At 35.3% G+C, this 26,067-nt stretch overlaps 1 protein-coding gene across 4 annotated transcripts in view; it reads left to right on the top strand.

Moving 5' to 3' along the window:
* The window catches only part of RB1CC1 (RB1 inducible coiled-coil 1), a 73,297-nt gene that overhangs the window by 14,734 nt on the left and 32,496 nt on the right, over positions 1-26,067 (top strand). For 3 of the 4 annotated variants that reach the window (XM_017832112.1, XM_017832130.1, XM_017832121.1), the window contains exons 3-11: positions 361-488; positions 2,951-3,077; positions 3,344-3,514; positions 14,068-14,270; positions 15,351-15,786; positions 19,579-19,749; positions 24,461-24,645; positions 25,559-25,745; positions 25,828-25,909. In XM_017832112.1, the coding sequence (XP_017687601.1) occupies positions 418-488; positions 2,951-3,077; positions 3,344-3,514; positions 14,068-14,270; positions 15,351-15,786; positions 19,579-19,749; positions 24,461-24,645; positions 25,559-25,745; positions 25,828-25,909 (1,633 nt within the window). In that variant the 5' untranslated portion in view covers positions 361-417. Of the gene's footprint in view, positions 1-360; positions 489-2,950; positions 3,078-3,343; positions 3,515-9,409; positions 9,465-14,067; positions 14,271-15,350; positions 15,787-19,578; positions 19,750-24,460; positions 24,646-25,558; positions 25,746-25,827; positions 25,910-26,067 lie in introns of those variants that run through there. The other variant, XM_017832141.1, reaches the window with a different exon arrangement.

The raw sequence follows: 26,067 nt of genomic DNA on the forward strand, positions 1-26,067 counted from the left end.
GGAAATAACTGTATCAAGGGCTTTAACAATATATTTCATAACTGAGACAAGCCAGATAATGATCTGGGATGGTGACCTCTGCAACTGGAAGTCACAGTTTTTTAAATTTTTTTTTTTTATTTAATTTTTTCGTTCTCAGTATATATTTCCATGTGTTCTTCTAACCATCTGCACATGCAGAGACTTACCTTGCCCATGTTTCTGGTCAGAGGAGCATCTCTATCTTTAGAAATAGATAAAGAAATGTGGAATGTGAGGGATGATGTATTCACCCACTGTTTATCTGAAAGTATTTTTTCAAAAGCATGTGCGTGTCTTTCATAACTCATGTAAAACTAACACTTGAAATTTTTGTTTCAGTTTCTAAATGATTTTATCAGTGGAAGTTATAAACTTCAGAGACCTAAAGAAATCATCATGAAGCTATATGTATTTTTGGTCAACACTGGAACTACCCTTACGTTTGATACTGAACTTGCTGTGCAAAAGTAAGAGAGTAAATTAATTGTATATTGCTTGGTTTTTTTAAATTAAAAAGCATGTATAGTTGTTATATACTAGATTCTTGACAGATGATACTCAGTTATATTTTTAGTATGTTGATATAGTTTTCTCACAAGTGTTCATGTATTTGAGTTGATTTTGGTTGTGGGTTTTCTTCATTTTTTGTGATTAGCATTTTCAATGCCTTGCCAGGTGATTCTTTGTGTTTGAGATCCCTTTAAAGAGTAGAGCGGTTATTTACTTTCTGGGGCAGTGACAGAGGCTGACCTACTCTTAGCTGAGTCTGGTAGTATTTTTGCTGCTTTTTGAAAAAAGCTGTCAGAATGACTTCTGGTCTTTTGTGCTCTTTTATTGAATGGTGTTTTTATTTATGATTCCTCTGTAAGAGTTTTGTTTTTCACTGACTGACATCATAGAAGAAGTTGTGGAGGTTTTTCTTTTTCTCCTGTGAGTATGCTTATCCTGAAGAAAATGTGTGCTCTTTAATGTTTTTAGATTAGATGCTAAAGAATAGGCATGAAGGTTTTTGTGTCATTTTCTGGATGGGTAAAAGTGGGTTTTGTCCTGTGTTGTAAGGCTCCAAAATGTTTTACATCATCTTGTATGTAAAATTTGAACCTCTGAATGCCCAATTGCCTGAAGCGTTGTCGGTGTTATAGGATCACAGTTAAGTCCCAATAAGTCTCCTGTTTGTTTTTTTTTTTGCTGCATATCAAAAGCATTTTTCAAATGTGTGCTTTGTGTTGTATCCTTTTTTCATTGTTTTCATGTGCAAGACACATTGTAGGTAGCAAGAGCCAAGCTTACCTGCTGTCTTCGTGCTCTACCAGTGATGAATGAGTTAGAACAAGTAGTTGTGCTTAAAAGACTTTTACCATGGATTTTGTACTCAAATGCATTGTTTTCTTTCTTCTGAATTCCTGTTTGTAATTTTTGTGACTCAGCAAGTGAATTCGGATTTTGAAAATTGTTTGTGGTGGTGGAAGGGTTCTAAGACTGTGTCTACTGATTGTTTTTGTATGCTGTTCTCTAAAGCCTGTTGACACACAGGGTATTATGAGCATGAAATACTGTTTCAGCCATGCTGGTTCTACCGGGTCATTTGCAGATGTGCCCATACCCCTGTGTGGTGTCCAAGTACATCTAGACATTACGTTTCTAAATCATGGTGAGTGAGGTACAGCATCTGAGCTGCCATTCCAGGCTGCTAATAATCCAGTAGGGGCCAACTTTTTGCTGATTTGGATAGTTGTTTGAAAAAGAAGCTTTCCAGCAAGTGAACCAAATGAAATCAGGGACTCTTCAGTTGAACTGTTTAATATCTTTTTCTGTATATCTTTACATATGGACTTGGTCTTTCTAGGAAGACTGACTTTCTTGGGTTCTTTGCCTGTTTCCTTGTACATGGACAGGCCAAGCTATATTCCTAAAGACCAGGGAGATGATAGGTGAATGGTTACTGTAACACAGCTAGCAAGTACAAGCTTGTGCTCATGAGAGGTTTGTAATGAGTTTGTGATGTCGTGTTGAATCATGATTATTTTAGATAACTGATCTTTATGATCTTTATTTTTCGAGTACCATACAGCCAGTACCATTGTTATGTTTCCTGACAGTTATATCAAAACCATTGATGCTTGTGTTGATTACTCTCTTCATACCCTGAAGCTTTTTAATATCTTTGCACAGGTGCTACCACTGTGTGTTATAATTTGGTTCAGTAACTGTATCAGATTAGTAAATTCTTGTTTATTTTGCTGTTTGCTCGTGTTTTAAAGAAAAAGTCTAGAACAGTCTAAAATAAGCAATAGTATCATCACCTAGAAATCCAGGTATGAGGCTGGTAAACTGAGAACAGGGATGATCTATTGATATACTGTTTCTACATTGAAAGTGTCTGTGATGTTTATACAAATTTGTTGCATATATATGGATTGTTAAATTTCCTGTTACTCTTCAGTGCTATTAATGCACTTCATGTAAGTAAATCAGTCAATTTATTAGGTGAAACTGTGCTTACATTACACATAATGAAGTGTTGGTATTCTTGTCTTGTAGGGTTTTATCAAGTCAGCTCTTTGTTCATGAAGTCTGCCTTAAAAGAACATAATACAACTTTTACAGTTGTTATCCTAAATGCTTGATATGACTTAATCCAGAATTTCAACATACAAACAGATCTTGGAAAAACATTACCAATGATACACCAGTAATGCAGAGGCTGTCTTCTTTTAGCTGAGAGCTTATTAGTGGGATATCCAGAATGCAACATGTTGTGACACTTAAAAAACTTAGAAATATGTGATTGTGCAGGATAAAAAGTAGTGCTTGTTTTAAAAATGTTCTGCTTTGACACTGACAGGTCACCTGTGCCTCTTACAGGAGTATGTAAAATTAGAGACACCAATATGCTGATAGTGTCATCTTCTCTCCTCATTTCTTCCAGTGTGGCTGATCTGAAACATGCAATTCAAACAAAGTATAAGATTGCCATTCAGCACCAAGTGCTAGTTGTCAATGGAGGAGAGTGTATGGCACCAGACAGAAGAGTGTGTAGTTACAGTGCTGGAACAGTAAGTGCATACTGCATTCTTAGTCTAGACTGTCATTTATAGGGGAGGAAAAAGATGTTTTACTAAAGAATTTTTAAGTATTTTTCCACAGTGTGCTGTTTGCTGGATTTCTTTAATTTGAGGAACAGTTCCTTCTGTATTCACCTTATACATGTAGATTTTAACTTGTTCTTAAGACGTGTTACCCACACAGTGGAATAATTGGTGATTAAACAGTATGTTGCTTTTACTCAGTCTTTGGTTTCATTTTCTTTTTTTGAGTATAGGACACCAATCCAATTTTTTTATTCAACAAAGAAATGATCCTGTGTGAACGTCCACCAGCTATCCCCAAAACTACATTTTCAGCAGAGAATGAGATGGAATTGAAAGTAGAAGAATCTCTTATGATGCCTGCAGTGTTTCATACGGTAGCATCACGAACACAACTTGCTGTGGTAAGTAGATTCTTACTGTATTTGCACACCAAAGGAAAATATGTCAGAGGGGAAGCTTGCTGTAAAAAATGAAATAGTTTGTTCAAAAGGCAGTAAGAACGGCATGCTAGTGATGATGTATTCTTCAGAGCCTTTATCTCAAAGTATTTCAAGGTAAGTATTGAAATGTGCTTGCTTCTTTAGCATGTTCAGAGCTTCTTTCAAAAGCATAATGTAAGACACCTTTATGGATGGATATGTTTACACCATTTGCAAAATAAAAGCAGTCTGGTTGCTTTGGACGTATGCCTTAATGCTCTGCCTTGTTTTCAGTGTCCTCTGTTTGCCTCAACCTGAAATCAGAAAAGTAACTTAGGAAATGTTGTTAACCCAAGTAGAAAATTAGCAGTATAATTTTTAAAATCACCTTGCCAAGCTTCTGTTTCATGTTATGTGTCTAAACAACTGGTGAGGAATTAATAAAACTAAGCTTCCTTTTGCTAAAATTCAGATTGCCTGTTATTGAGTACTGACTTTTACTTGCATATATTCACTTGCAAACTAGTCAGAATCCCAATTTGATTACTTTTGTGTTATTTTAATTGAGAGAACTCGTTTCCTGCAGCGTGGTCAGTAAGATACCAAGTGTACCTGCAGTAGGAGCAGCAATTTTTTGGTGTGTTCAAAAAAACTGACACAATGCCTTGAGTAGATGGGCTGATTGTGTTTCTTCGTGTTGGGAACTGATCTAATTTCTTTTCAATTTTTACATTCAAATGTATTAAATATCTCTAAAGATTATTTAAGGTTCCGATGGCTGGGAGTGGGAGAATGGTTATATGTAGCACTTTGCACAAAATGAATAGTAATATATGTTTTGGTAATAAAATTTCTTGGTTTCAGTGACAACTTTATTGCAGTCCAAAAGAATATTTAGTGCTTGAAATGGCTAGATTTTAATACCATAAAGCTGAATTCAGAGAAAAGTGTTAAGTCTTGCGTATAGTACAGAGATTTTGGTTTTTTCCATTGGCATCCTGATCTGTTGGGAGGGGGAATTTTTACCAAATAATCTGACCTTGACATACTATTTGATTTAAGGCAAGGATTGAGTCCAGTAGACTCCTTCTCTTTCTCCCACCTGTTGACAGTTATTGCTGACTTTGTAAACAGGGCCTTGAGTTACTGAGTGTCTGTGAATCACATGACTGTCATACAGGAAAGAGTGGATATCAATGTGAATTCAGTGAAGGAGTGGGAGGTTTTCGATTGTGCTCCTTGAAGAGTGTGAGGATTCTGGGGTTTAGCAGCTGAAACTGAAAGTGGTTTAAAACCTTTTTTTTGTGAAGTGCTAAGAGGAGGTTATAAAATAAGCAAGACTGGTAGCTGCTAAATACTTACCATTGATTTGATATGAAAGGGGGACTGTGGTAATTAGTATGGTGTTTGTGTTTGTGTTTTACTTAGGGTAATGGAAGTGAAAGGTGGTGGTACTCAGTCTCACATTTCTCATGGTTGATATTGTATCTTCTCCATCCCATCTCCTATTTTCTGGTCTTAAAAGTTCTTAATATTGCTTTCAGTTTGATAAAGTTGCTATATAATGATGGAACATACTTAATTACTCTGGAGTAAGCTTTTTTTATTCCAGGGATTTTATTGCTATTTAGACTTGAAAAAGATTGTTGGTGCTGCCTAAGCTTCCCCCTCGATTCTGAAGGTTGCATTAATATGCAGAGCACAAGAGTTTATTGCAGTGTTTGTGTTTTTAAATCTGCTATTTAGATCTTTACTGGCTCATTCTGATGGCAGGTTTGTAATATTATATATTTAGCTACAGACTGGAAAGTTTATGTAGAGAGAGTGATCTTGAGTTGATTTGTAAGAGGAAAATAAATCTTTCCTTACTCGATGACACTTATTAGTATTATTGAAGGATGGGGTGGAGGGGAAGAATTCAGTATTTAAAGGTCTTTAAACTTGAATCTAAGTAGAATGGAGGTTTTATTTTTAGCCTGCAGATTTACCTTCGGGAAGATTATTATTTGTTCCCCACTTCTGCCAGTTCTTCCCTGCTTGTGAAAGGGCTGCAGTGACAGTAGACTTTTTTTTGGTGAAAAAACTTGGAAATTTATTCAAAACTAAATAGGTAGTAATATTCGTAAATCTGAAATACCTTTACACCCCCAGTTAATTTTGTCCTAGATGTTAAATCTTTTAAAGCCATAGGATGTGTGTTAGGCTGTGAAAATGAATTGGGTACTTCTCTGGAGTTGTCAGGGGAATGACAAAACTGTCATGTGTGGTGGAAGATTAGTAAATAGTCTGTTGTGATTTCAGATGTACCAAAGTGGGAAAACTGTATAAAGAAGTATTGCGGTATTGTGCTGAAGTAGTTATTCGTGATGCCTGCTTGAAGCGTATTGAGCAGTAATTCAGAAGAAACTGAGGGAGGACTGGGAATGTGGTTAGAACATTAATCTTCTTCGAGCTTCACCATAAGCCTCTTGCTTGGGAGGAAGAAGGAACATGGGATATTAATCCTTCTCAAAATCAGTTAAGATCTGGGGAGAGTTAGAAAGGCTCTGAACCTCTGTAGTTGTGTGATTGATGCATCCAAAACCACAGAGAGCACTGTATGGAAGACTTCCTGCAAAACAGACAGGAAAAGTCTATCATATAATGGTCCAAGCTTTGCCTTTTTATTAATTTTATAGAAACAGTAACCTACTTGACCAGAAAAGCAGAATGGCAGTACTTGATGATGGAGAGTTTTTTGCCTGTTGTAATTATTTAGGACATTTTAATTAATTAAATTGGGTAATTAATACTTACTACTAATGCATGTGCTAATACATGATGATAATGTTTGGGAGTAGGAAAATAAGAGTTGCAATCTAGACTATTGCTCGTGATAAAGTTTTACCTATTCTTGTCCACAACAAGAAGCAGTGATGTGTAACTATGTAAAAGTGGAGGAGAGTATTTGATAGCTACTGGTTTCTATTTAATCTGCTATATGTTCTACCCAGAGGATCTATGATTTGACTTTTAAAATCAGACATAAGAAATTGTAAACAGCATATGAAATAGTAAAAATTGCTTTTAAGATGGCTGTTAACGTATTATGGAAGAGTTCTTGGTTATCTCCTGTGCTTCATGCTCTAGGTCTACTGCAGTAATAGATGAACTCATTGTATGAAAGATTATGAATATTTCAGGGGGTGAAGACTTATTCCTCTCTTGTTTCCTCCCTCATTTTAAACCTGCCTGAAAACTGTTCAGTTTAATTTTGGCATCTGTAATTTGAACTGTTATACCACTTGGCAACTATGCTGTAGAACTGTAGGAAAGGTGGGGTTTTTTTAATTTGTTTTACCTTATTTTAAACCTTACTTGTACTGTGGAGAAGAGTGGACAGACTTTTTATTCCCTTTTTCTGATCTCTACTTTGTATACACTGGTATATAACCTTAATTTTTTTCCCCTCATAATAAATGTAACTCTGGATTCTCCTTTAAGAAGTATTTTTACTAGTCCATGCCTTTATGGCCTTTCCTTCATTTTTTCTATGTCTAAAACTGGCCATTATTGACTTAGATTATACTTAGGCTTTCTGCATTTTTCTCTCTAATATTTATTACTATTCAGGTATAACCAAAAGTCGTCTTAGTTCACAGTGGAGGCCCTGCATTCTTACAGCCTTTTGCATACGCATTTTTAGATAAGTATATGTAAAAGGAGCTATTTTTTACCCCCAATTGAAACTAATTTCATTAACTTACATGTAGCCTTTTTTTAGATTTCATAACTCCTAACCAAAAATTATTCCTGTGGGAAACATTACCTCGTGTTTGGTTTTCAATGGTACTGTTAGTCATATCAAGATATATCAATTTTCTCTGTGTTTTCTTGATTTTAACATCGGTTACAGATTTTATTAAGTTCCTGTTCACTACCTATGATCTCATTATGTAGAATTCACAGCATAAAGATTAGGTAGCTTTAAAGAAGCTAAATCTGTTATCCGAACCTGTTCCTTTACCGTTTAAACTGAAAATCTTGACATAGGTTTTGTCCTACGTGGTGTAATGTGTTTGTTTATGATTTTTTGGTTTTTTAAATCTCTGTTAAAGCAACTTTCTAAGCCTGTTTTCATTTTATATCTCAGTGTTCTGATTTCTCTTGGACTAAAAACTTACCTTTGAGATATCTGTTCCTATGGGGTTCCAGCTTCCCTTTTTACAAGGCTCTGGTTTCCCATCTCTCCCAGTTCAGCAGTTCTGGCCTTGAGCTGCAGTATGTGGACAGTGAGGTGCCCGCAGTGTTTGCAGAAAGTTACATACACACCAGCTTGAGAGAAGAAAATCTGTTCTCTACAGAGTGTGTTGTGCAGTAAGCTATGTTGTGTCAATCTTGTCTAATCTTGCGGTCTTCTAACACTACTGCTTAAAATAATTTCTGGTAGCTTAGCCTTTAAGAGAGGATTATTTATTTTTTTTCTTTAGTGATCTAACTGAAGTCCCCTTGTTATTTTTCCCACAAGGATATTGAAAACTTGGACTTTTTGTTAGTGGGTATGTTTCACATTTCATGTGATGCTGTTACTGTCATGATTACTGTCAATTCTTGTCCGGTTTTCTTTTTTGAGAAGTGGAAATGAGGATGAGAAACTGTGTGGTCATTTAATTTGGTTGCCTAAAACCATGACTGTAGTCATAGTACCTACATCATTCTTAGTTTAGTTTCAAACACTTCATAATATTTAAGCCAAGGAGTATAGTCATGCTTCCTGAAAGCTGTGTATCTATTTAGAGAAACGCTCTTTCTCTTCTACTGGAAAGCTGCTTTGAGACTCTTTGGAAAAGAGTTACTTTAAAATGTTCATGTTCCTTAAGGTAGTGTAGTGTTTGTAACAATTGCGTGACCAAAGTAATTTTTTGGCTCAATTACTAGTCTAATGGTCAGACACCATTCTAGCTCCTCCAGAGAAGTCCAGATTTCTTTGTAACTTGGATTAGTGATCAGTCTCAATCTTTTAAAGTAATTGAGAAGGTTAGGTTAAAATGGAATAGGTATTAGTTTATCCTAAGGGATAATGAAAGATCTGCTCTCAGGTAGATCTTTCCAAATGCTGCTCTAGCATTTGTTTTTGTTAACCTTTGTAACCAGAACTTTAGATCATATTTTTAAAAAATTCACCAGAAAAAGAGTTGGGTGGCTTGGAATCAAGGTGGTAGAAGTTAACACTTACCTTGTACCATGGTTTGATTAACTGACTGTGGTGGTTCTCAGTATGTTTTTCAGTGGTAGATTCTATCATTTTGACTTCTCCAAATCTGCTTATAATGTCAGAGTGAAGAACTAGTGAAAACAGTACTGAAGAAAAAGTCATTAAGCTGTGACTTACAGAATAACTTATTCTGTATTATGCTGGTGAAATAAGTATTTTCCAAGTACGAAATAAGTCATGAACTGTGTAGACAAATGCCCAAAAGATGCAGTCATCTGAAATGATCAATATTAAAGGAGAATGGAATAATCGGCTGTCTACTGAAAGGAGACAAATTGCCATGAAATATCAAAGTCTCCCTCACAGTGAAGTTAACAGGTTTTAAAAGCTGAAATCATGAAGTGGTTATTCTTGTAGCTTTCCTGATGGTTTAGTTGGAGGTGTATGCATTAGGGATAATGGTCTTGGTTATTAATTTTGGTAAAAAAGGTAACAGTTCCCTGTTGTGAATGCATTTGTCTGCTGATACAGTGTATGGTTCTGTGGAATTATACTTTGAAGGATCTTTTTTATTGATCTGAGGCTGATTTTTAGGGTGACTGAAACCTGTAAGGAGTCCTTTTTACAGAGTTTCAGGCACATGGCAATAGAGGACTTTGATGACTTGTTTCCTTTTACCACAGGGTTGTAGAGAATGGAAAGAACCCTGCATTTCCTGAGAACTTTTGTTCTTTAGAGGTAAGTCCAAAGACCACTTAAGACAAACAGACCTTGGTCAGATTTTGTTCATTCAGATGAGCAGAATTATGACAGTAGGATGCAAAGACAGTCTTGAAATTGATGCAAAACACTGAGAGAATTTCTGCTTTAGATTAAACATATTTTGTTACTTCTACTGGTTTTTGGTTGAAACATGGAAAACAGAAGTAATTATGATCAGAAGAATCGCCAAACTTACGTTGCAATTATCAAAGGAAATAATTCAACTAAACACTGTTAAAAAAACCCAGCCAAAGATAAAAAGCTTTCTGGTTGCCCTGGGGATTTCTTGACAAATTTGGTAGTGAAGATGTCTTTATTCTTCAACATAACAGCATGAGGAGATTAGCCTGAGTTTGGCTAGTCTCGTACTGGTGGTGGTGCTTCTCGAGGTCCACATTTCAGTGGTACGGTGAGGCTGTCAGTGTTCTAGGTATGCTGCTGTAGCCAAGTAGGATGAACGTAGCCCTACAAGGCAACTGAAGTTAACTTTTGTGCTCTGTGAACCATTGGGTGTCTGCCAAGAACCCTTGAGTGCGTCTGTGAACAGTCAATGACAAAAGCAAGCCTGTTGTTAGGCAGGCTTCATTTTCTGTGCTGAAGCTGGCAACCTTACTGAGAAGCGTTAAAACATATGTTGGATTGCAGGCCTTTATTTCTGTGCCTGACATAATTCAGTTTTTAGACTGTATTCATTTAGCAGAGCTGCTTAATTCTTTTCTGCATACAGCCATGCCAGTTATATGGAATAAATTGGTCTTGATCCTTCTAAAGTAGCCTGAGATCTCCACAGAAATGTTGTCTATGGAGATTGTAGGAAGAACAAGCCAGATTACTTGAAACTTTATTTCAGAAGTGATGGAAAGATGAGAAAGGTACATTTGTGTAGCTAAAAGCTACAACAAATTAAACATTTCTTAAGTACTTTTAAGTTATGTAGATACTCCAAAGGAAGAAAAAAACTTCACTGCTTTGTCCTCTTGCTGCAGAATCTCACATTTTGAAAGAAAGGTTGACTAAAATACATAAAATAGTGGTTTAACATACTGTTATTATTGCCTGCACTAGTATCTGCTTAGTACAGTCTAAGACTGAAACAGTTCTGGCATGTGGACAAATAGTTACTCCATGTGGTTTGAACTTCTTTAGAACCGTCTACTTGCAACCTCCTGAATCCAGGGTAATATTCTTTACTGTTTAAATATTATGAGCTCATTTCATGGTATTGCCCAAGTAACTACCATCAAAGGCGTCTGCCTATGTTTCTGTGGACTCCTAATTGCATTCAGGTTCATCCATGCAGAGAGAATTCTACTGCTTGCCTCCCACCACCTAGAGAGAATTTCTTTGGCACTTGGGATGAACATGTAAAAATAACTTTGGGAGGATTATATTATGGAATGGTGTTGCAATGCCTTGCATATGTGCCCTGAAGCATGTGTCTGTTTAGTTGTACAGTCTGACTGGTAGTCTATTAGTTTACAGGTAGCTTTGAAAACTTGTTAATTGAAAGAAACTTAGCTATGTTTTCAGGCTAATGAATTTTGATCTCAGTGTTAGTTCAGAAAAAAAAATTATCTTTGAGAGACATGTCATGTTTCAATAATTATGTTTGAGATGATTTATGAGCAATATTTATGATTGCTTTCATAAAGGGTTTTTTTGTTTTAATGTCCACATCTCCTGTGTATACATAAAGAAGCTGCAGCTCCTCTAACAGTGATATCTGGTTAAATGCTTAGATGGCATTCGGGTATTTTTATATAATAGTTGCCTTGGACATGTCTGTTATATGACAGATCCTGATTCTGTTATGAGTCTTCTAAAAAATTAACAAATACTAATTTACTGCTCTGGGAAATACCGTTGTTTGGTCTCACTTTTCTAGGAGCCAGGCTGCTGGGAAACAAGCTTCTGGTTTGGTTACCCAATCTAACACAGGGTAGATTCCTAGATACAGAGTGTCAGTGCTGGTCATCAGTTGTGTAATAAGCGATCTCAATTGTGAGGATTTTTTTTTCCTACTAAAATATATTGACTTGTGACTTCTCTTATGTGTTTGAAAAGTGTTTTACTGGGGAAACAACCTTGTTAAAACTAAAATACTAAACTGACAAATTTAAGGTTCTCAGGAGAGCATCAGAAATTATATATAATAAAGCTTCATAGGGCAACACAGTAACTTGTAACTTTTGACTTCCAGTGTGAACACAATAAATGGATCTCACTGAAAAAGCAAACACTCTCCACTAGTTAAGGGTATGTCTCTGGGTGGAAAATTTGGTCATATGAAGCCTCGTGTCTACCTGAATGTGTTAAATACTTGAGCTGTGCCATGCTAAGTAAGTTTGTCCAAAGGAAAATAGAACTAACAAAAGCCTCTACCCAGGGCTTTTAAAGAAACATTGGAGTCCAGTCTTTACTTTCCTAGTTAAACTGTGATACTCACTTGAAGGAACTGCATAAAAAGACTTCATAATCAGTTTTGATTTTGTAGGTGGCTTATGTCGTTTCAGTCTTCAAACTACCGTGTGGTTCTGTATATACTCTCACTTCTGGAACTATTGGCGGTAGTTTGGAGGAAGAGAATAGTGTTTATGAATTGAAAGTAAAATGCTTATGTACGTTTCCAGGACATAGATTATAATACAACAGACACATTTAGTTACCTTTTCAGCTTCATATTTTTGGTGCATTTTTTAGTATACCTTAGGATAAAACAGCCTGTTCTTTTGGTTCTTAATATGATAATTGAGGAAGCAGTAATTCTGCTTTTTTTTTATATGCTGTGCAGTTTGCCTTTGAGTAACTCGCATACAATGTGAATTTAAGAAAATTAAAAAACTGTTCAAGTTGTCAATATTGCATTAGTCAGTTTATGGGCATATAAATTGTATGGACAAACTGGGTATGGTCTGGAGAAAATGACTTGCAGATTTCAGCACTGTCTGGATACTGTTCCAGTTGAGTTATTGGTTGATTTTCGCCTTAGGAAGTGAGAGTTCGTACAGCAATTAAAATAACTGTTCTTCTCAAACCGGAAATCCTTATTCTCACATGCACAGGAAGTGACCAAAGTTCAGAAAACAATAAGACAAATACCATCTTTACTAAAAAGTCATAGGAATTTTTAATAACTTTGGATTTCATTGGAGTTACGTATGTAAATATTTTGTATATTCATTGTTCATCTGCTGATAGTTTAACTATCGGTGATTTGAAGGACAGTGGAATTTTGTCATGGTGCTTGAGACAAGGTTGGGACTTATAAAAAAGGGAGGGTGTTCACAACTTTCAGGTTTTGTCAGTATTAATTCTGAAACATTTGGATAAAATGCTCTGCAGTTTTGTCGTTTATTTTGGGAAGGTAGGTGTTGGTCCCTAAACTTTTTTGGGTATGCATGTGTGCTGCTAACCCCATGTGTTCAGCAGCAAATGCATTCTGAAATATGGAGATGTGTTGGGTTTTTAACACTGCTTTCTCACTGTGTTTTGTATAACTTGTTTCTCTATGCATGGTTTTCTTACATTTACAATAGCACGGGAAAGTTGTGTTTAGTCCTAGTTTAGCAATGTGCTCAACCTGCAGGAAGTGGAAAGACTTTTTTTATAGAGTAGGTAGATATTAAACTTAAACTACAGGTGTGCTCAGGAAAATATTTTCAATGTAGTATGTTATTGGTAAAGTTTTAAGATGAGGGATTTATGACTTTTGTATTACTTTCTCATATTGGTGTCTTAGTAGGCCCTTTGAGGGGAACAGCCTGTGTTCTTAAATTGCTAGACTTAAAATAATTGCTCTTCCTGCTAGTTAAAACTTTAGAATTGATTATAATAGTCATTGCTGTTAGTGCACTTATAGTAAGATATGGTACTTGCCATATGGAGGTCTCTGTTTAAGTTTTCCATGTGGGCTGGCAAATCCTCGCCTTCTTATGGCTGAAAAATGCCTCTGTGTCATCCAGTACTTTTAACAGAAAAACTCCCATGTTGTTTTCTACACACCAAATTGCAGCATTATGTTTTAGTTTTGTGGATGCTCTGCACTGCTGCTCATCATGTTGCATCTGGTTTATTAATCAGTAAAAGACTTTGATTATTTGCCCTGCTGTTTCCTCATGCATCTCTTCTTGCATTTGTTGCACCTGTGCTTTCGCTAACTGATCCTGCAGTTCATTGTCTTATTCTGAGTTTCTGCTTGGCCCATTAAAAGTTTTCTCCTTATTGGACCTTGTTTCCAGCTTTTTCTATCACATTTTTAGTACAAGCGTTATTAGTCATGTGTAATATTTTATCTTAGCAGCATTTGATTAATTTTATAAGGTGCTTTTGAAACGGCAACTTTCACCTGCCTGTTTTTGAGTTATTTCTCAGTAAATAATATATAGTTTTTTGTCATCTAATTAACTTTTTTTATTTAAGAATAAAGGAAGTATTGTTGGTTTGGATGAAGTTTTAAGGTGTACAACTTTTTAGCTATTTAAATTTCACACTTTATGTTAATATCTTCGCTTCAGTGTAATTACCACAATAACATGATTTGCACTTGGCTGATTTTTTTATTTTTTTTTTTCCCCCCCAGGAAATGTATGAGGTTGCCAAGAAGCTTTGCTCCTTTTGCGAAGGTCTTGTACACGATGAACATCTTCAACATCAAGGCTGGGCTGCCATAATGGCCAACTTGGAAGATTGTACATACTCTTACCAAAAGCTGCTTTTCAAGTTTGAAAATGTGTATTCAAGCTATTTGCAGTCCATAGATGATATCAAGTTGAAACTTACACAGTAGGTTTGCTATTAAATTCAGTCTCAATACTTTAAACAAAGCTTTTGAGTCTTGTATGTCTGGTGCTAGTTCTGATTAATCAAGCATGTGTTTGATTATGTGTCATGGAGAACATTCTTTCTGTTCTTTGCTGGCTGTTTCTTTAACTGACATTTTTCCATGTATTCATCAGCACAAAAGAACTTGTATTGAATTATATGCAAGAAAAACTCATTAATGAACAGCTGTTTAAGAGCTGGAGTCATTCCAAATGTGCACGAGAAATAGCTAGATAACAAATTTAGACATTAAGATTTTTTAAATGCCCATTTACACTTTTGAATTAATTTTTTAATACACTTGAGGAGATATTAACAATTACAGTCTGTGTTTCAAAGTATGAAGTCATAACACAAATTTTGAGTGTATATGTATACCTTGGAGGGGGGTGTGTACATATATGGATGTATATGTGTGTATACTTGTGTCCTGCATACTCTGGATGTTACTTGGAGGAAAATCTTCTACATCTTTGTGGCTGTTATAGTATTATGGTATTTATATGAGTGCTTTGCCCAATGGAGTGTGAGTGGATGTTGGATACTTAAAAAAATAAACCATAAATAAGTTTTATCTTTAAAAAATGTTTAGCTTCATAGCTCTTACCAAATATATAGAAACTATTCAAACTCTGCAAAAGTAGTTGGACAGAGGATACTCAAATCTTTGATAGTAAGCATTGGTATCCATGCAGATTGGAAGTCCCAGTTGTGTGTTTAAAAAAAAAAAAAAGAAAAGCAAATAGGTATGTCTCAGTTTCAAACTTTTTTTTTTTCACTTCATTATAAACTTATTTCCTGGTTTAGAACACTTCATATTCTGCAGCAGAAGAGAGCAAAAACTGTGATTTCTTCTGCTGTCCTTTCTTGATTTTAATACCGAACAGAGTATTTTCAATGAGTAGTTCCAAAGTAATTTTGAAATCTGTTTCAATTCTAAAATAAATAGTATTTTATATTGCAGGTGATTTGTAGCTAAGATTTTGTGCCACGTTGGCTTCTAGATAATGATGGTTTTTTCTTTTCACTTTTTAAAAAAAGGTTGGGTTCTGCTGTTTCTATCATGGCCAAGATACCACTGCTGGAGTGCCTAACAAGACATAGTTACAGAGAGTGTTTAGGAAGACTGGATTCTTCAGCTGAGCATGGAGAAACAGAAAGTGACGAAACTGAGGATGGGAAATCTGCTGAATTGGTGCTTTATCCTGATATATCTAAAGTGAACAATAAATCAATGTTAGCATCATTTTGCAAGTCAGTTGAACATTCAGCATTGGAAGGCACAGACCCTGAAAATGTAAAAGATGATAAGGAATGTGGTCAAAATGCTACTGTCCAGGACAGCGAAACATCAGTAGAATTGAAAGATGATGATCAGCCTTCCTTCAATGTGTCTTTGTTAGACTGGATAAATGTTCAAGATAGACCTAATGATGTTGAATCCCTGGTCAGAAAATGTTTTGATTCTATGAGCAGGGTAAGTTAATTTTTTTAAAATCAAATTGCATTCCACTGAATGTTGCTGCCTATTCCAGATGCAGGTGCTTTTGAAGTGTCTCAGCTTTTTGTAACTACTTGTTTCTCAGATAACGGTCTGAATGAAGACCAAAACAGAGACTAGGTATGGATAAGGGTGGGGAAATTGTTTTAAGAGTTCAGGTGTTAAGAATTTGAGCTTTAGGAAGATGTATAATTTCACAATGGTTGCTTGTGACCTTGCTTGTTTCCAACAGGAATGGCTATTTGAGAAAGTCAATAGCTTCTTGTAACATTTAAGCAAAGTGACTTCTATTCTTTCTTTGCCTTTTTCATAGAAATTACATTTATAATAAAACTAAAGATTTTCCTTGACCAAAATTAATGTTCTTTGTGTTTAAAATACTGAAGCCTTTATTAAAATATAGAACAAATTCATGTGGTTAATTATGATAAATTTATATACTATATCTATGAATTCTGTATTAGCTGATACAGATGTGCTCAGAAGAGCCCAGTCAGTCTGGGGAGTGTCAGTTTGTGTTTCTGCTGCTGGTAGAATAAAACATTGCTCACTTTACTTTTGAGATTATTATTTTAATCAGTGAGCATTATAATCTTTTATTCTTTTGCCTATAGTTTTCCTTCTGTCTTTGCTTTCACTGTAGCTGATATTTCTTACATTGTCTAGCCTTGTTTGCATATGTATACCATCATACTGTTGCAACTCAATATGCCTTGAACAAAGAAAAAAATTTCTACTGTCTTTGACACTTCATTTCCTCTGTAAGGTAGGACTGAAAAACTGACTGTTATTTCTAAAACCCATCTCTTGTAGGGAACATTATGATGTGGTCAGTTCTGCACTGATTTTTTTTCAATTCTATCTTAAAAGTAATAATATTAATAATATTAAAGGCTGTTTAAGATTTTAAGCTGTCTGAATTTTAGTAGTGCAGAAAAGGCTAAGAAAAAAATTGGACGTTAGAAGTTTTTTTTCTTTAGCAAAAACGATAATTGATTTTGTGTGTAAAAGACTTCTATTTGCTAAAGTCTGAGGCAGTCCTCTGTCTGTTTGTTCAGCAATGCTGCCAGGTGCTTTCTACTAATTTAGAGCAAGAGTAACAAAACCCACTAGTTTGGTTGCGAGACAATAAATTCCATTTCTACGTAATATTAACAGGACGCAAATGTAGTGTCACTTAAAAATCAGTGTTTTAGGAGTCAGACATTAAAAAAATGCTTCCAAATAAATTAGAGTGATCCTAAAGACAGAAAAATGCAAAAAATACTTTGGTTAAATACTTACTCCAGCTTTTTTAATCAGCTTATAGTCTTATCTGACATACATCACATGTTTTAGAGAGACTGTCTTGTACTTGTCTTTTCTGTCCTTGTCTTACTTAAAACTAGGCAGAAATGCTTTATTTTAACTATCATAACTGTTTTTTAATTTAAGCTGATTCGTTTTTAGGGGAAAAATGTGATTGAACCTGCAAAAATTAAGTTTCTTTTTGTATTCTTGGCATAAGCAGAATTAGCAGGTAGGGAAAATGCTTCAGTCAGAGTATTCTGGCCAGAGTATTCTGTGATTGATCAATTCTGATCCATTTGGGTTCCCAAAAACCCCAGAGCTTTGAAGTAATGTGTTCCTGGTTTTCCTTAGGAAAACATTAATTTACTTGTTATGATTAGCAGCACAGACTAAGGATTGAATCTTTGGTTACCGTTGATATGGAATTAGTTGAAAAAAGAAACGACCTGCAGCTGAAAAGGAAAAGAAAATACTAAACATCTTGCGGCATAATTGTTCTTTTAATGCTCATTTCAGATGGCACTGTAACACAGTAAGCTAGAAGAAAATGGCACTAATTTTTTTTGATTGTTTTGCCTGCCTTCTCTCCATGCCCTTTCCTTCTTGGAAATATGAACCATACAAATGGTTTGTGATTGCAATTCTTGTTGAAAAACTGAATTCAGGTTAAGATGTTCATGAAAGTGTAGGGCATCAGAGTAAGGGCTTTATACCTTCGGTACTGGTAGTCTTAACGTAACTGGTGTGTTGCACAGAGTGCTGCTAGTTATCTGATGGTTCTAGGTCCTAGGTGTTTCTGCAAAATGACACTTCTAATTACAGAAACCTAGGCTGTAGTGAAAGCAGTGGGTAAGTAGGAGCTGACCAGATGTTTCTGTTAAGTGCTGTTGTAGCCGCTTAAATAAAAGGCTAGAAAAGGAAGATACTTGGAAAAGATGAGGAGAGCAATATTGTCTACCTGTGAATGTAGAGCTGAATGCTGGAGATGCAATTATGTCAAAGATGGGATGAAAAGAATGGATGGAGAAAATAAATTATAAAGTGGAATGAGAGGAATAGGCATTCCTGTATTGCTATAAGACATAAAACACAGGTAGAATATGGATGTAAAAAGAAAATTAAAAAAAACACTATATTGTTCTTTTGTATTTTGTCTGTTAAGAAACTGTTCTCGATGCTGCAGTGGATTAATTCAGGATGTTGAAGAGGAGTAATCCTGAATAGGGTGGCAATGAAGATGATCCTATAAAATCAGTCTGGTTTTTATACCAGAGACTACTTTTGTTATTGGTTCTTGAAGATGGACAATTCACTTGAGAAAGTCCAAGATTTATAAGACATCACATACTAATAATTAACTTCTATTGTTTTCAGAGAATTTGGATGTATTTTGTCACATTAATAACAGTATTAATTATTTATTCTGAGAAGTTATGGGCTAATTACTGTGTTTTGGTACTTACCCCTGAAGTCTTTCAATTTGAAGAAAATGGAAGACCTTTTCTTTATAATTGCTCCTTAATTTGTAAGTGGCATAAATCCTGCACATGATGAAAGAAGCCACTGCTGCGACAGATAGTATGACCTCATGAATAGCTTTCTTTTTCACAAGATTCTCATATAAGAGATGGCATACCCATTTCGGATAAATTTGGGCAGGTTTGTTCATCTTCTGGTAACACCTAATGATTCTGATTATGTTCCTGACTAATATATTCCAGGTTTAGACTAAACTCTGTCCTTCATAAGATGTTGCAATTACCTCCATTGTTTTTGGAACTCTTAATTTAATTCACTACTCTTATGATGAAACTTGAAGAGTCACCCTTAATATCTGTGGACATTTGCAGCCTCCTACTGTTTCAGATAGTTATTATTTTCTGGATGGCCTGTGAAGGAATATGGTGACAAAATTTTTAAAATTTGTTTCTATTAGGAAAAAAAATTAGCTAGAGGTACTACAAATACATTGTTCCTCCATGACGTGTTTTACAGTTGCTTAGAACTGATCTGCTTGTCTGAGTAGTCAATTAAAACATTCATTTAGTGGGAAAAGATTGGCAATTCTTGCAGCTTTTTCCCATCACCCTCCCTTCTGCACTTTCAATTGAGTTACATTCAGGATTTGTTTTGATTATAGCTGTATGAACTCTGTTCCAGGGCAGACTGTGTCCATTAGCTTTAAACTGCTTCTTCCCCCTGCACCTTGTTTTATCCCCTCACTAATGTCCCTTCGCCTTACGAGGACCCTGATTTCTATGATGGCCTGGTTGGAATACTTGAAAGATGTTCATGCTGTGATATAGAATCTACAGACTCATTTACTCAGAATTCCGAAACAGATGGCAGATGTAGTCACAGATTAGATTTAAAAAAAAAAAAGGAAAGAAAAATATTGAGATTTAAAAAATCTCATTTAACTAAATTATATCACCTTTCAGTGTGTCAACTGCTAATAAACTTTTTTTTTTTTTTTAGCTTGATCCAAGGATCATCCAGCCCTTTCTGGCAGAATGTCGCCAAACTATCGCCAAACTAGATAATCAGAACATGAAGGCTATTAAAGGTCTTGAGGATAGACTCTATGCATTAGACCAGATGATAGCAAGCTGCAGCAGACTGGTGAATGAACAAAAAGAACTTGCTCAGGTAATACACCTTTTTGTGTGCAATGTTGGAAGATTGTAGATTTTTGTGTATACTGTTAAAGTTACAGTGAAACAATTGCATGTTTTAATGCAAGATAGTTTTCAACATATCACACCGGAGTTGCTCCGAAAGATTCTATATTCAAAAAAATTTGGCATGTAAATATTGGCAGTTTTTGCATCCTGTGGTCATGTTTTCACGTGGTTTAGCGGTAGAAAATCATAACTTTAGGAAGAGATAGGGAAAGAGTTAAGTAGAAATACTTTAATATTTTGAAGGTCAATACTGAGTCCTTGGTAACTTGTAACTCAATGATACAGGATCAGGAAAGAGGAAGTGGGCTCAGTGGTTGATCATCAGTCTTGTAGTGAGGAGAGTAGTGTGTCTTCACTAGACAGTGTCATTTTAAGTGATAAGAAATTTGAGTAAAGACTATTCTAAATGTAAAACATATAGCTCCTGTTTTTAAAAAAGACTACAATGTCATATGAAAGTTGCTATATTAAATACAGTTCCTGTGAAGAGCTTCAATCAACTCTATGATTAAGGTTGTCCTTTAATGCCTTGTTTGCAGCTGAAAGTATATAAAAATCTGTATATAGCCATTACCTGCTGATGTTCAGATTTTCATCATGAAGAAAGGCATGAGTTTCTTTTTTTCTGCTTGCACATTACTAAATTATTAGTAGGAATAAATGAATAATCTTACCTCCCTATCTTGGAGAGAGTTAAAGAAGAGAGCTGGGCTGACAGTTGTGTAGGATCCAGGCTTCCTGCTGCTTCTTTGGTCTGGTGCATAAAGGTGGGTGCTACCAGTACTTCTGGCAGCATTGTTTAAAAGCAGAGCCTGTCTTCAGATAAATTCAGTGAGTAAGTTTTAGAAGCAAGCTTGTCTTGAGTGTGTTTATTTTGTAGGCCAGTGCTAAATGCAGGGTAATGTAGCATGATGGCTAAGCTAGTCTTCCATCCCTATAGTTGGTTGCCCCATGCAGTGAGTGGTGGTTTTCGCTGTTTTCCCTCTTCCCTTGGATGAAGAACCTACCTCAAGTCTACCAGTCCCAGTTTTGAGTGAGATTCCTAACAGTCAGTTGGAAAGAAAAGTTATTTCATCACCTTGTTTAAATGCTGCTGTAAATTTAGAACTTGTATCTTTTCAAGACTTGTCAGAGACTTTAACTTTCAAATCTTCATCTTTGCCTTTTCTGTTTTACAAATTGTCTATTCCTTTATGTATGATATAATGTTTTTTAAGAAAAGTCTGCTAGAATGTGATGGTGTGTTTGGGGTTTTATTGGGGTTTTTTAAAGCTTCAATTAATTAAATGTTCATGGTTAAACAAGTAATTAAGTGTACTGTGAGATGCTTTTATGAATTGATTTTTATATTTGAGCCTTAGTAAGTATTTTCATACCAGCTTTAGTAGTTGTTTAGGAAAAAAAATTAGATGCTTTTAAGATACTAGAGTTGGTATCATGTTACGCATTAAAATGATAGTCTGAATGGAAATTGAAGAAGATTGACAAAGTGCAAGGGCTTAATTATATTCAAAAATACAGATGAGGACTTGTCTATTTAATTTAAAGATAGTGCTCGCAATTTGTGTTATAACATATATATATATATATATATATATATATATATTTGGTGCTATATGAAAACACTTATAGTTTTTTTTAACCTCACACCTTAGCAGTGAACTGTTCCTGTTCATAAAGAAATAATGTGGAGGCACTTTATTAGAACAAAGATAAGGAACATCTCAGTGTTAATCTCATTGGCAGTATTTGGTTTGGAATCTGTAGGCTTATTTTCCCCTGGCCAGGAAAAGCTGTTGTTCTATCCAGAATTTGAGTTGACTTTCTATGCCAATCTCAGTTTCATTATTAAGATTCAAACCAAACTTGTCCCACGGAACAAATTCATTTGCTGCTTGATGACCTCATTGCATAGTGAATTTCCTTGTTCCTGGACCTGCCTTAGGAGTTTTTTTGATTTCCATTAGGCTGTTCAATTAACTGACCATTAAACAGCCAGTTCAATAGTTAATCTCCAGCCCTTAACATTTAATAAGAAAAGCTGCCTTGATAAATTTAAAAACTGGTTTTCTCTGTGGATGCTGGGATTTGTAACATGAGCGTATAGAGCGGCGGTCAGCAGGTGGCATTATGTGATAAGAATATGCCTCTCAAAAATTTGGAGCCTCTCTAAACTTTCAGTGTGATTCCGCCCAAGAGCTTATTCTTTCCAACATTGCCTCGTGTTTGATTTTGTATTTTTTTAAATTTCCCTATTAGTTAGTGTAGCTTTTTAAAACATTTTATTGCATCTAAATACATTTCTATTAGTTAGGTTCATAGAAGTGTTACTCTTCTATTAGCTCTTTTAAACTGTCAAACTGTTTGGCGGATGGCCTTGATTCTGGTTCTGTACTTTTATTTTCCTCTGCTTCTTGTTACGTCAAAGAAAACCTTAGATTTATATGTTTATAGTGTTTCAGGGTCTTCTTAGCTGCTTATTACACCACTGATGCCTTCCCTGTTGATTGTCTGAACTTCAGTCTAAAATGTTTTTAAATATTCTATGATTGTTGCTTCTTTTATTTGGAAATAGTCATTGGGAAAAATCCATAAAGACATTATCATACTTATTTTTCAAGACCCTTCTTAGTTTGACTGTGAGCTGCATGTCATGAATCCTGTGACCTGATCAGGGCTAGAAAGGCAAGATCTTATGAGAACAATTGATTATCTACTTATTGGATTTCTCCACAATTTATTGGTGTTCCCCTAACCCTTCTACTTTCCCTCAGTTTATTGCAGTTTTTCTTAATTGGCCTTTTTCAAGTATGCTGAGATTTTTCTCTCTGATTTGTGTGCTAGGGTAATTTTAGTTTAAATTTTACTTTAAAGATGAGTTCACAGATACAGAAATCTCAAAAATACTCAACTTCATAAATAACCTTTTGAAACTGCAAGTAAAGCTGAAAAAGATTTTCTAGCTCACCGCATCCAGTTTTATGTAACTTCAAGCTCTGTGCCATGTGGTTCATTTAAAAAGCTTACTGAGCTGCTATTTAAAAGTAATTATTTTCTTGACTTCTCTAATCCTGATGCAAAGTTATATAGAATCTGATTGTCCTAATGTTTATAAACATCTGTTAATCTCAGATTTGAAAGTATTCTTGGCTAGTTCAAGTCTTTGTAACATGCCCATACTGCCTTTCATTTCAGTGCTTGAAAATTCCCTAGCTATTATCGCAGCATGTTTCTTCAGTGTCTCTGTCTTACTTGAGTAAACAACCCAACTTCTTTTGTTGGGGCTCTCTTCTTCTTCATCAATAACAGTTTTCCCCACCTTTTCTGATATTGATTCGCTTGGTTCAGATAATACATACAGTTAAAATGTTTCTGGCCAATATTTGTTTTCCAGAGGGTCTTTGCTCATTCAGTACAGAAGTTGCTCAGAGTTCAGTAAATGGTTGATTCTTCAGTATTCTCTTGCATCTTTGATGGGCATCTTCCTTTTCATTATACTGAATGACTTGTTTGATACTTACTTTGATTTCTGTGCTGCTCTCACGAGGATATAAATATTTATTGCAGGCTTTGTAAATGTGTTTTATAGCATCTTAAGCCTAGGCATGATGATGATGATTAGGACAAGATTGTTTTTATTCAATATCAAATCAGTAATGACTGGTTTCATTTTTCAGCAGTTTTTCATATAACTCTATGGTTTTGTGTTCTCATCAACTCCAGCTTCAGAAAGAAACACTTAAAACCATTACCTGGTTTTGAATTCTTTATTAAGGAAAAAGACTTAATAAACAAGTTTGTAGAACTACAAATATAGTGACCATTGTGATGTTCAAGCAACGTGTCAGAGATAAGATATGAATGCGGACAACAGCAAGGCTAAAATTGGTGGTATTGGGTGGTATTTGCTTGCCTAAAAAACCACACTGTTCCCAGGAATATTTTTATTTTGTCTGTTGAATGAGATGAAGTATACAATGGCCTAGCACAGTAGTTATGCCAGCAGTCTCCGTGTTTCTTCTGTATATGCACATATGTTATCATCTGTAATCAACCATCTAAGACATGTTTATCAACGGCAGGCCATCTTCCCTGTTTTGCCTCCCACCTTTTTAGGGTTTACCTGTAACCATCCACAATGGGTGATTCTTTGCCGTGCCCAACTCCTGCATGTGAATAAAATGTCTAACTGATCTTGGCTCTCGAGAAGAATTAGTGTAGTGTGAATTTCTTTATTCAAAAAATGTATATTCTTTAACCCACAGTAGTATTGAATGTGCTTTAAGTTGGTATTAAGACTTGCATATGCCAGAAGTTAACAACAAGATTGTTTGCAGGAATTAGGATGATGGTTGATCCCCTCTATCCTGGCAGCTTCTCTTCTGCAGTATTAATTTTTGCGACCTTTCTCTGGTGTTGGTTAGTTGTGTAAAGTTCTACTAGGGTTGTGCTGGTAACTGTTTGGGAGTGAAGTATCAGATAAGATTGATTTGGACTGGACTATAGAATGGAAAGAAAGCAACTTTGAAACTTGATTTCTCCATATATCTTTTTGTTATACTCCTCAATGGTTACAGTAGGTTTATTAAACTTCTTGCATTTCTAGAGGAGATGTATCATTTCCATGCTTCTTGATTGTCACAAAACTTGTGTAACAAATGTCTCTCTTCCTCTAGGGATTTTTGGCTAATCAGAAGAGAGCTGAGAACTTGAAAGATCCTTCTGTGCTGCCTGATTTGTGTTTGAGTCATGCAAATCAGCTGATGATTATGTTAACTAATCACAGAAAACTGTTAGATATTAAACAGAAATGTACCACTGCCAAACAAGAGCTTGCAAATAATTTGCAAGTCAGACTGAAGTAAGTTACAACTTTGCAAATTTTATTGCTTCAGGTTGCAGCAAGGCTGTTTAAGGAATGTGTGTCTTAAGGAAATCATTACTATGAGAAAGAGTGAATGCCTTGTAGCTTCTCTGTTAGTATGTGTTCCTAATTGCTTAACGTTGACTTGTTTGTATTTGTTTCACTTTTGCTTGACTTCTCTCAATAAAAGCAATATCTTTTTTTTTTAACTTGTGGTACGTGCCTCTACCGTATCTATTCTCTAGTGGCAAAGTTGTTGTAATGTTTCTCCTCGAGCCCACCAGTTGATCACTTTTTCAGTAGTTACCCTGTGATTTAGTTATGTTGGTGGCTGTGCTTGAAATTAATCTATTGATTGTATCATGGATAATTGAAGTCGTGGTTGCAAAGTGCAAGAATTTGTATGTTAAAGGGGCTGTTTCTTTGTGTGGACTTCCCAAACAGAGTTTTGTTCTTAATTCTTTGACAATATTCCTACTCTTACTATCTTTTGCTGACGCTTTTCAATAAATATTGATAAGATTTATAAACTGAAGGTAGTCTTTTTTTTTTTTTTTTTTTACTGAGTAGGTATCAGCTTTTTTAATTCTACTGGAGAAAGTTACATTATTATTGGTCCTAAGGTCATTTATGCTAGGATCATTTCTTGCCAAAACAATAGCTCTACTCAAATGATGGTAAATGTTCATTTTTTGAACACTGATGTGGATAACTTACTGTAAGAAATTAACAGGCAACTGCAAGGTGACTACTGAATTCTGAGTAGCTTGGTACTTTCAGATAGTCTGTTATTGTCCCATGTGAAATGATGCCATTGTTCATTTCATCCAGACGTTGCTAACCTAATTTAAATGAAAAAAACAAAAAACTACTGAGTTACAATCTTCTAAAGTGTAACCTACTTTTATAGGTGGTGTTGTTTTGTAATGCTTCATGCTGACCAAGATGGAGAGAAACTACAAGCATTGCTTCGTCTTGTAACAGAACTCCTAGAAAGGGTCAAAGTTGTAGAGGCTCTCAGTACTGTTCCTCAGATGTACTGTCTAGCTGTTGTTGAGGTTGTGAGGAGAAAAATGTTCATAAAACACTACAGGGAGGTAAGTAAATAAAATTTTGAGACCAAACCTTTGTTTCAGTGTATAAATTGACAACTAACTACATATTTTTTCCCTTTCACAGTGGGCAGGTGCTTTAATAAAAGATGGGAAACACCTATATGAAGCTGAAAAGGCAAAAAGGGAATCTTTCGGTAAACTGTTCAGTAAGTACTTTCTCTTATGTGAAATTTAGAATTGTGTTGAAGTATAACTTTTTTAGTTAAAATACTTTCATTATATTTTAATTTCAATACCTGTATAATTTTTTAAACTTAAATAGGAAGTTCATGCAGTGTGTCAGGTGTTCCTACTGTGAACAAAA

This window comes from Lepidothrix coronata, unplaced genomic scaffold (assembly GCF_001604755.1).
Source record: "Lepidothrix coronata isolate B3197 unplaced genomic scaffold, Lepidothrix_coronata-1.0 Scaffold6, whole genome shotgun sequence".
Classification (NCBI taxonomy): Eukaryota; Metazoa; Chordata; class Aves; order Passeriformes; family Pipridae; genus Lepidothrix; species Lepidothrix coronata.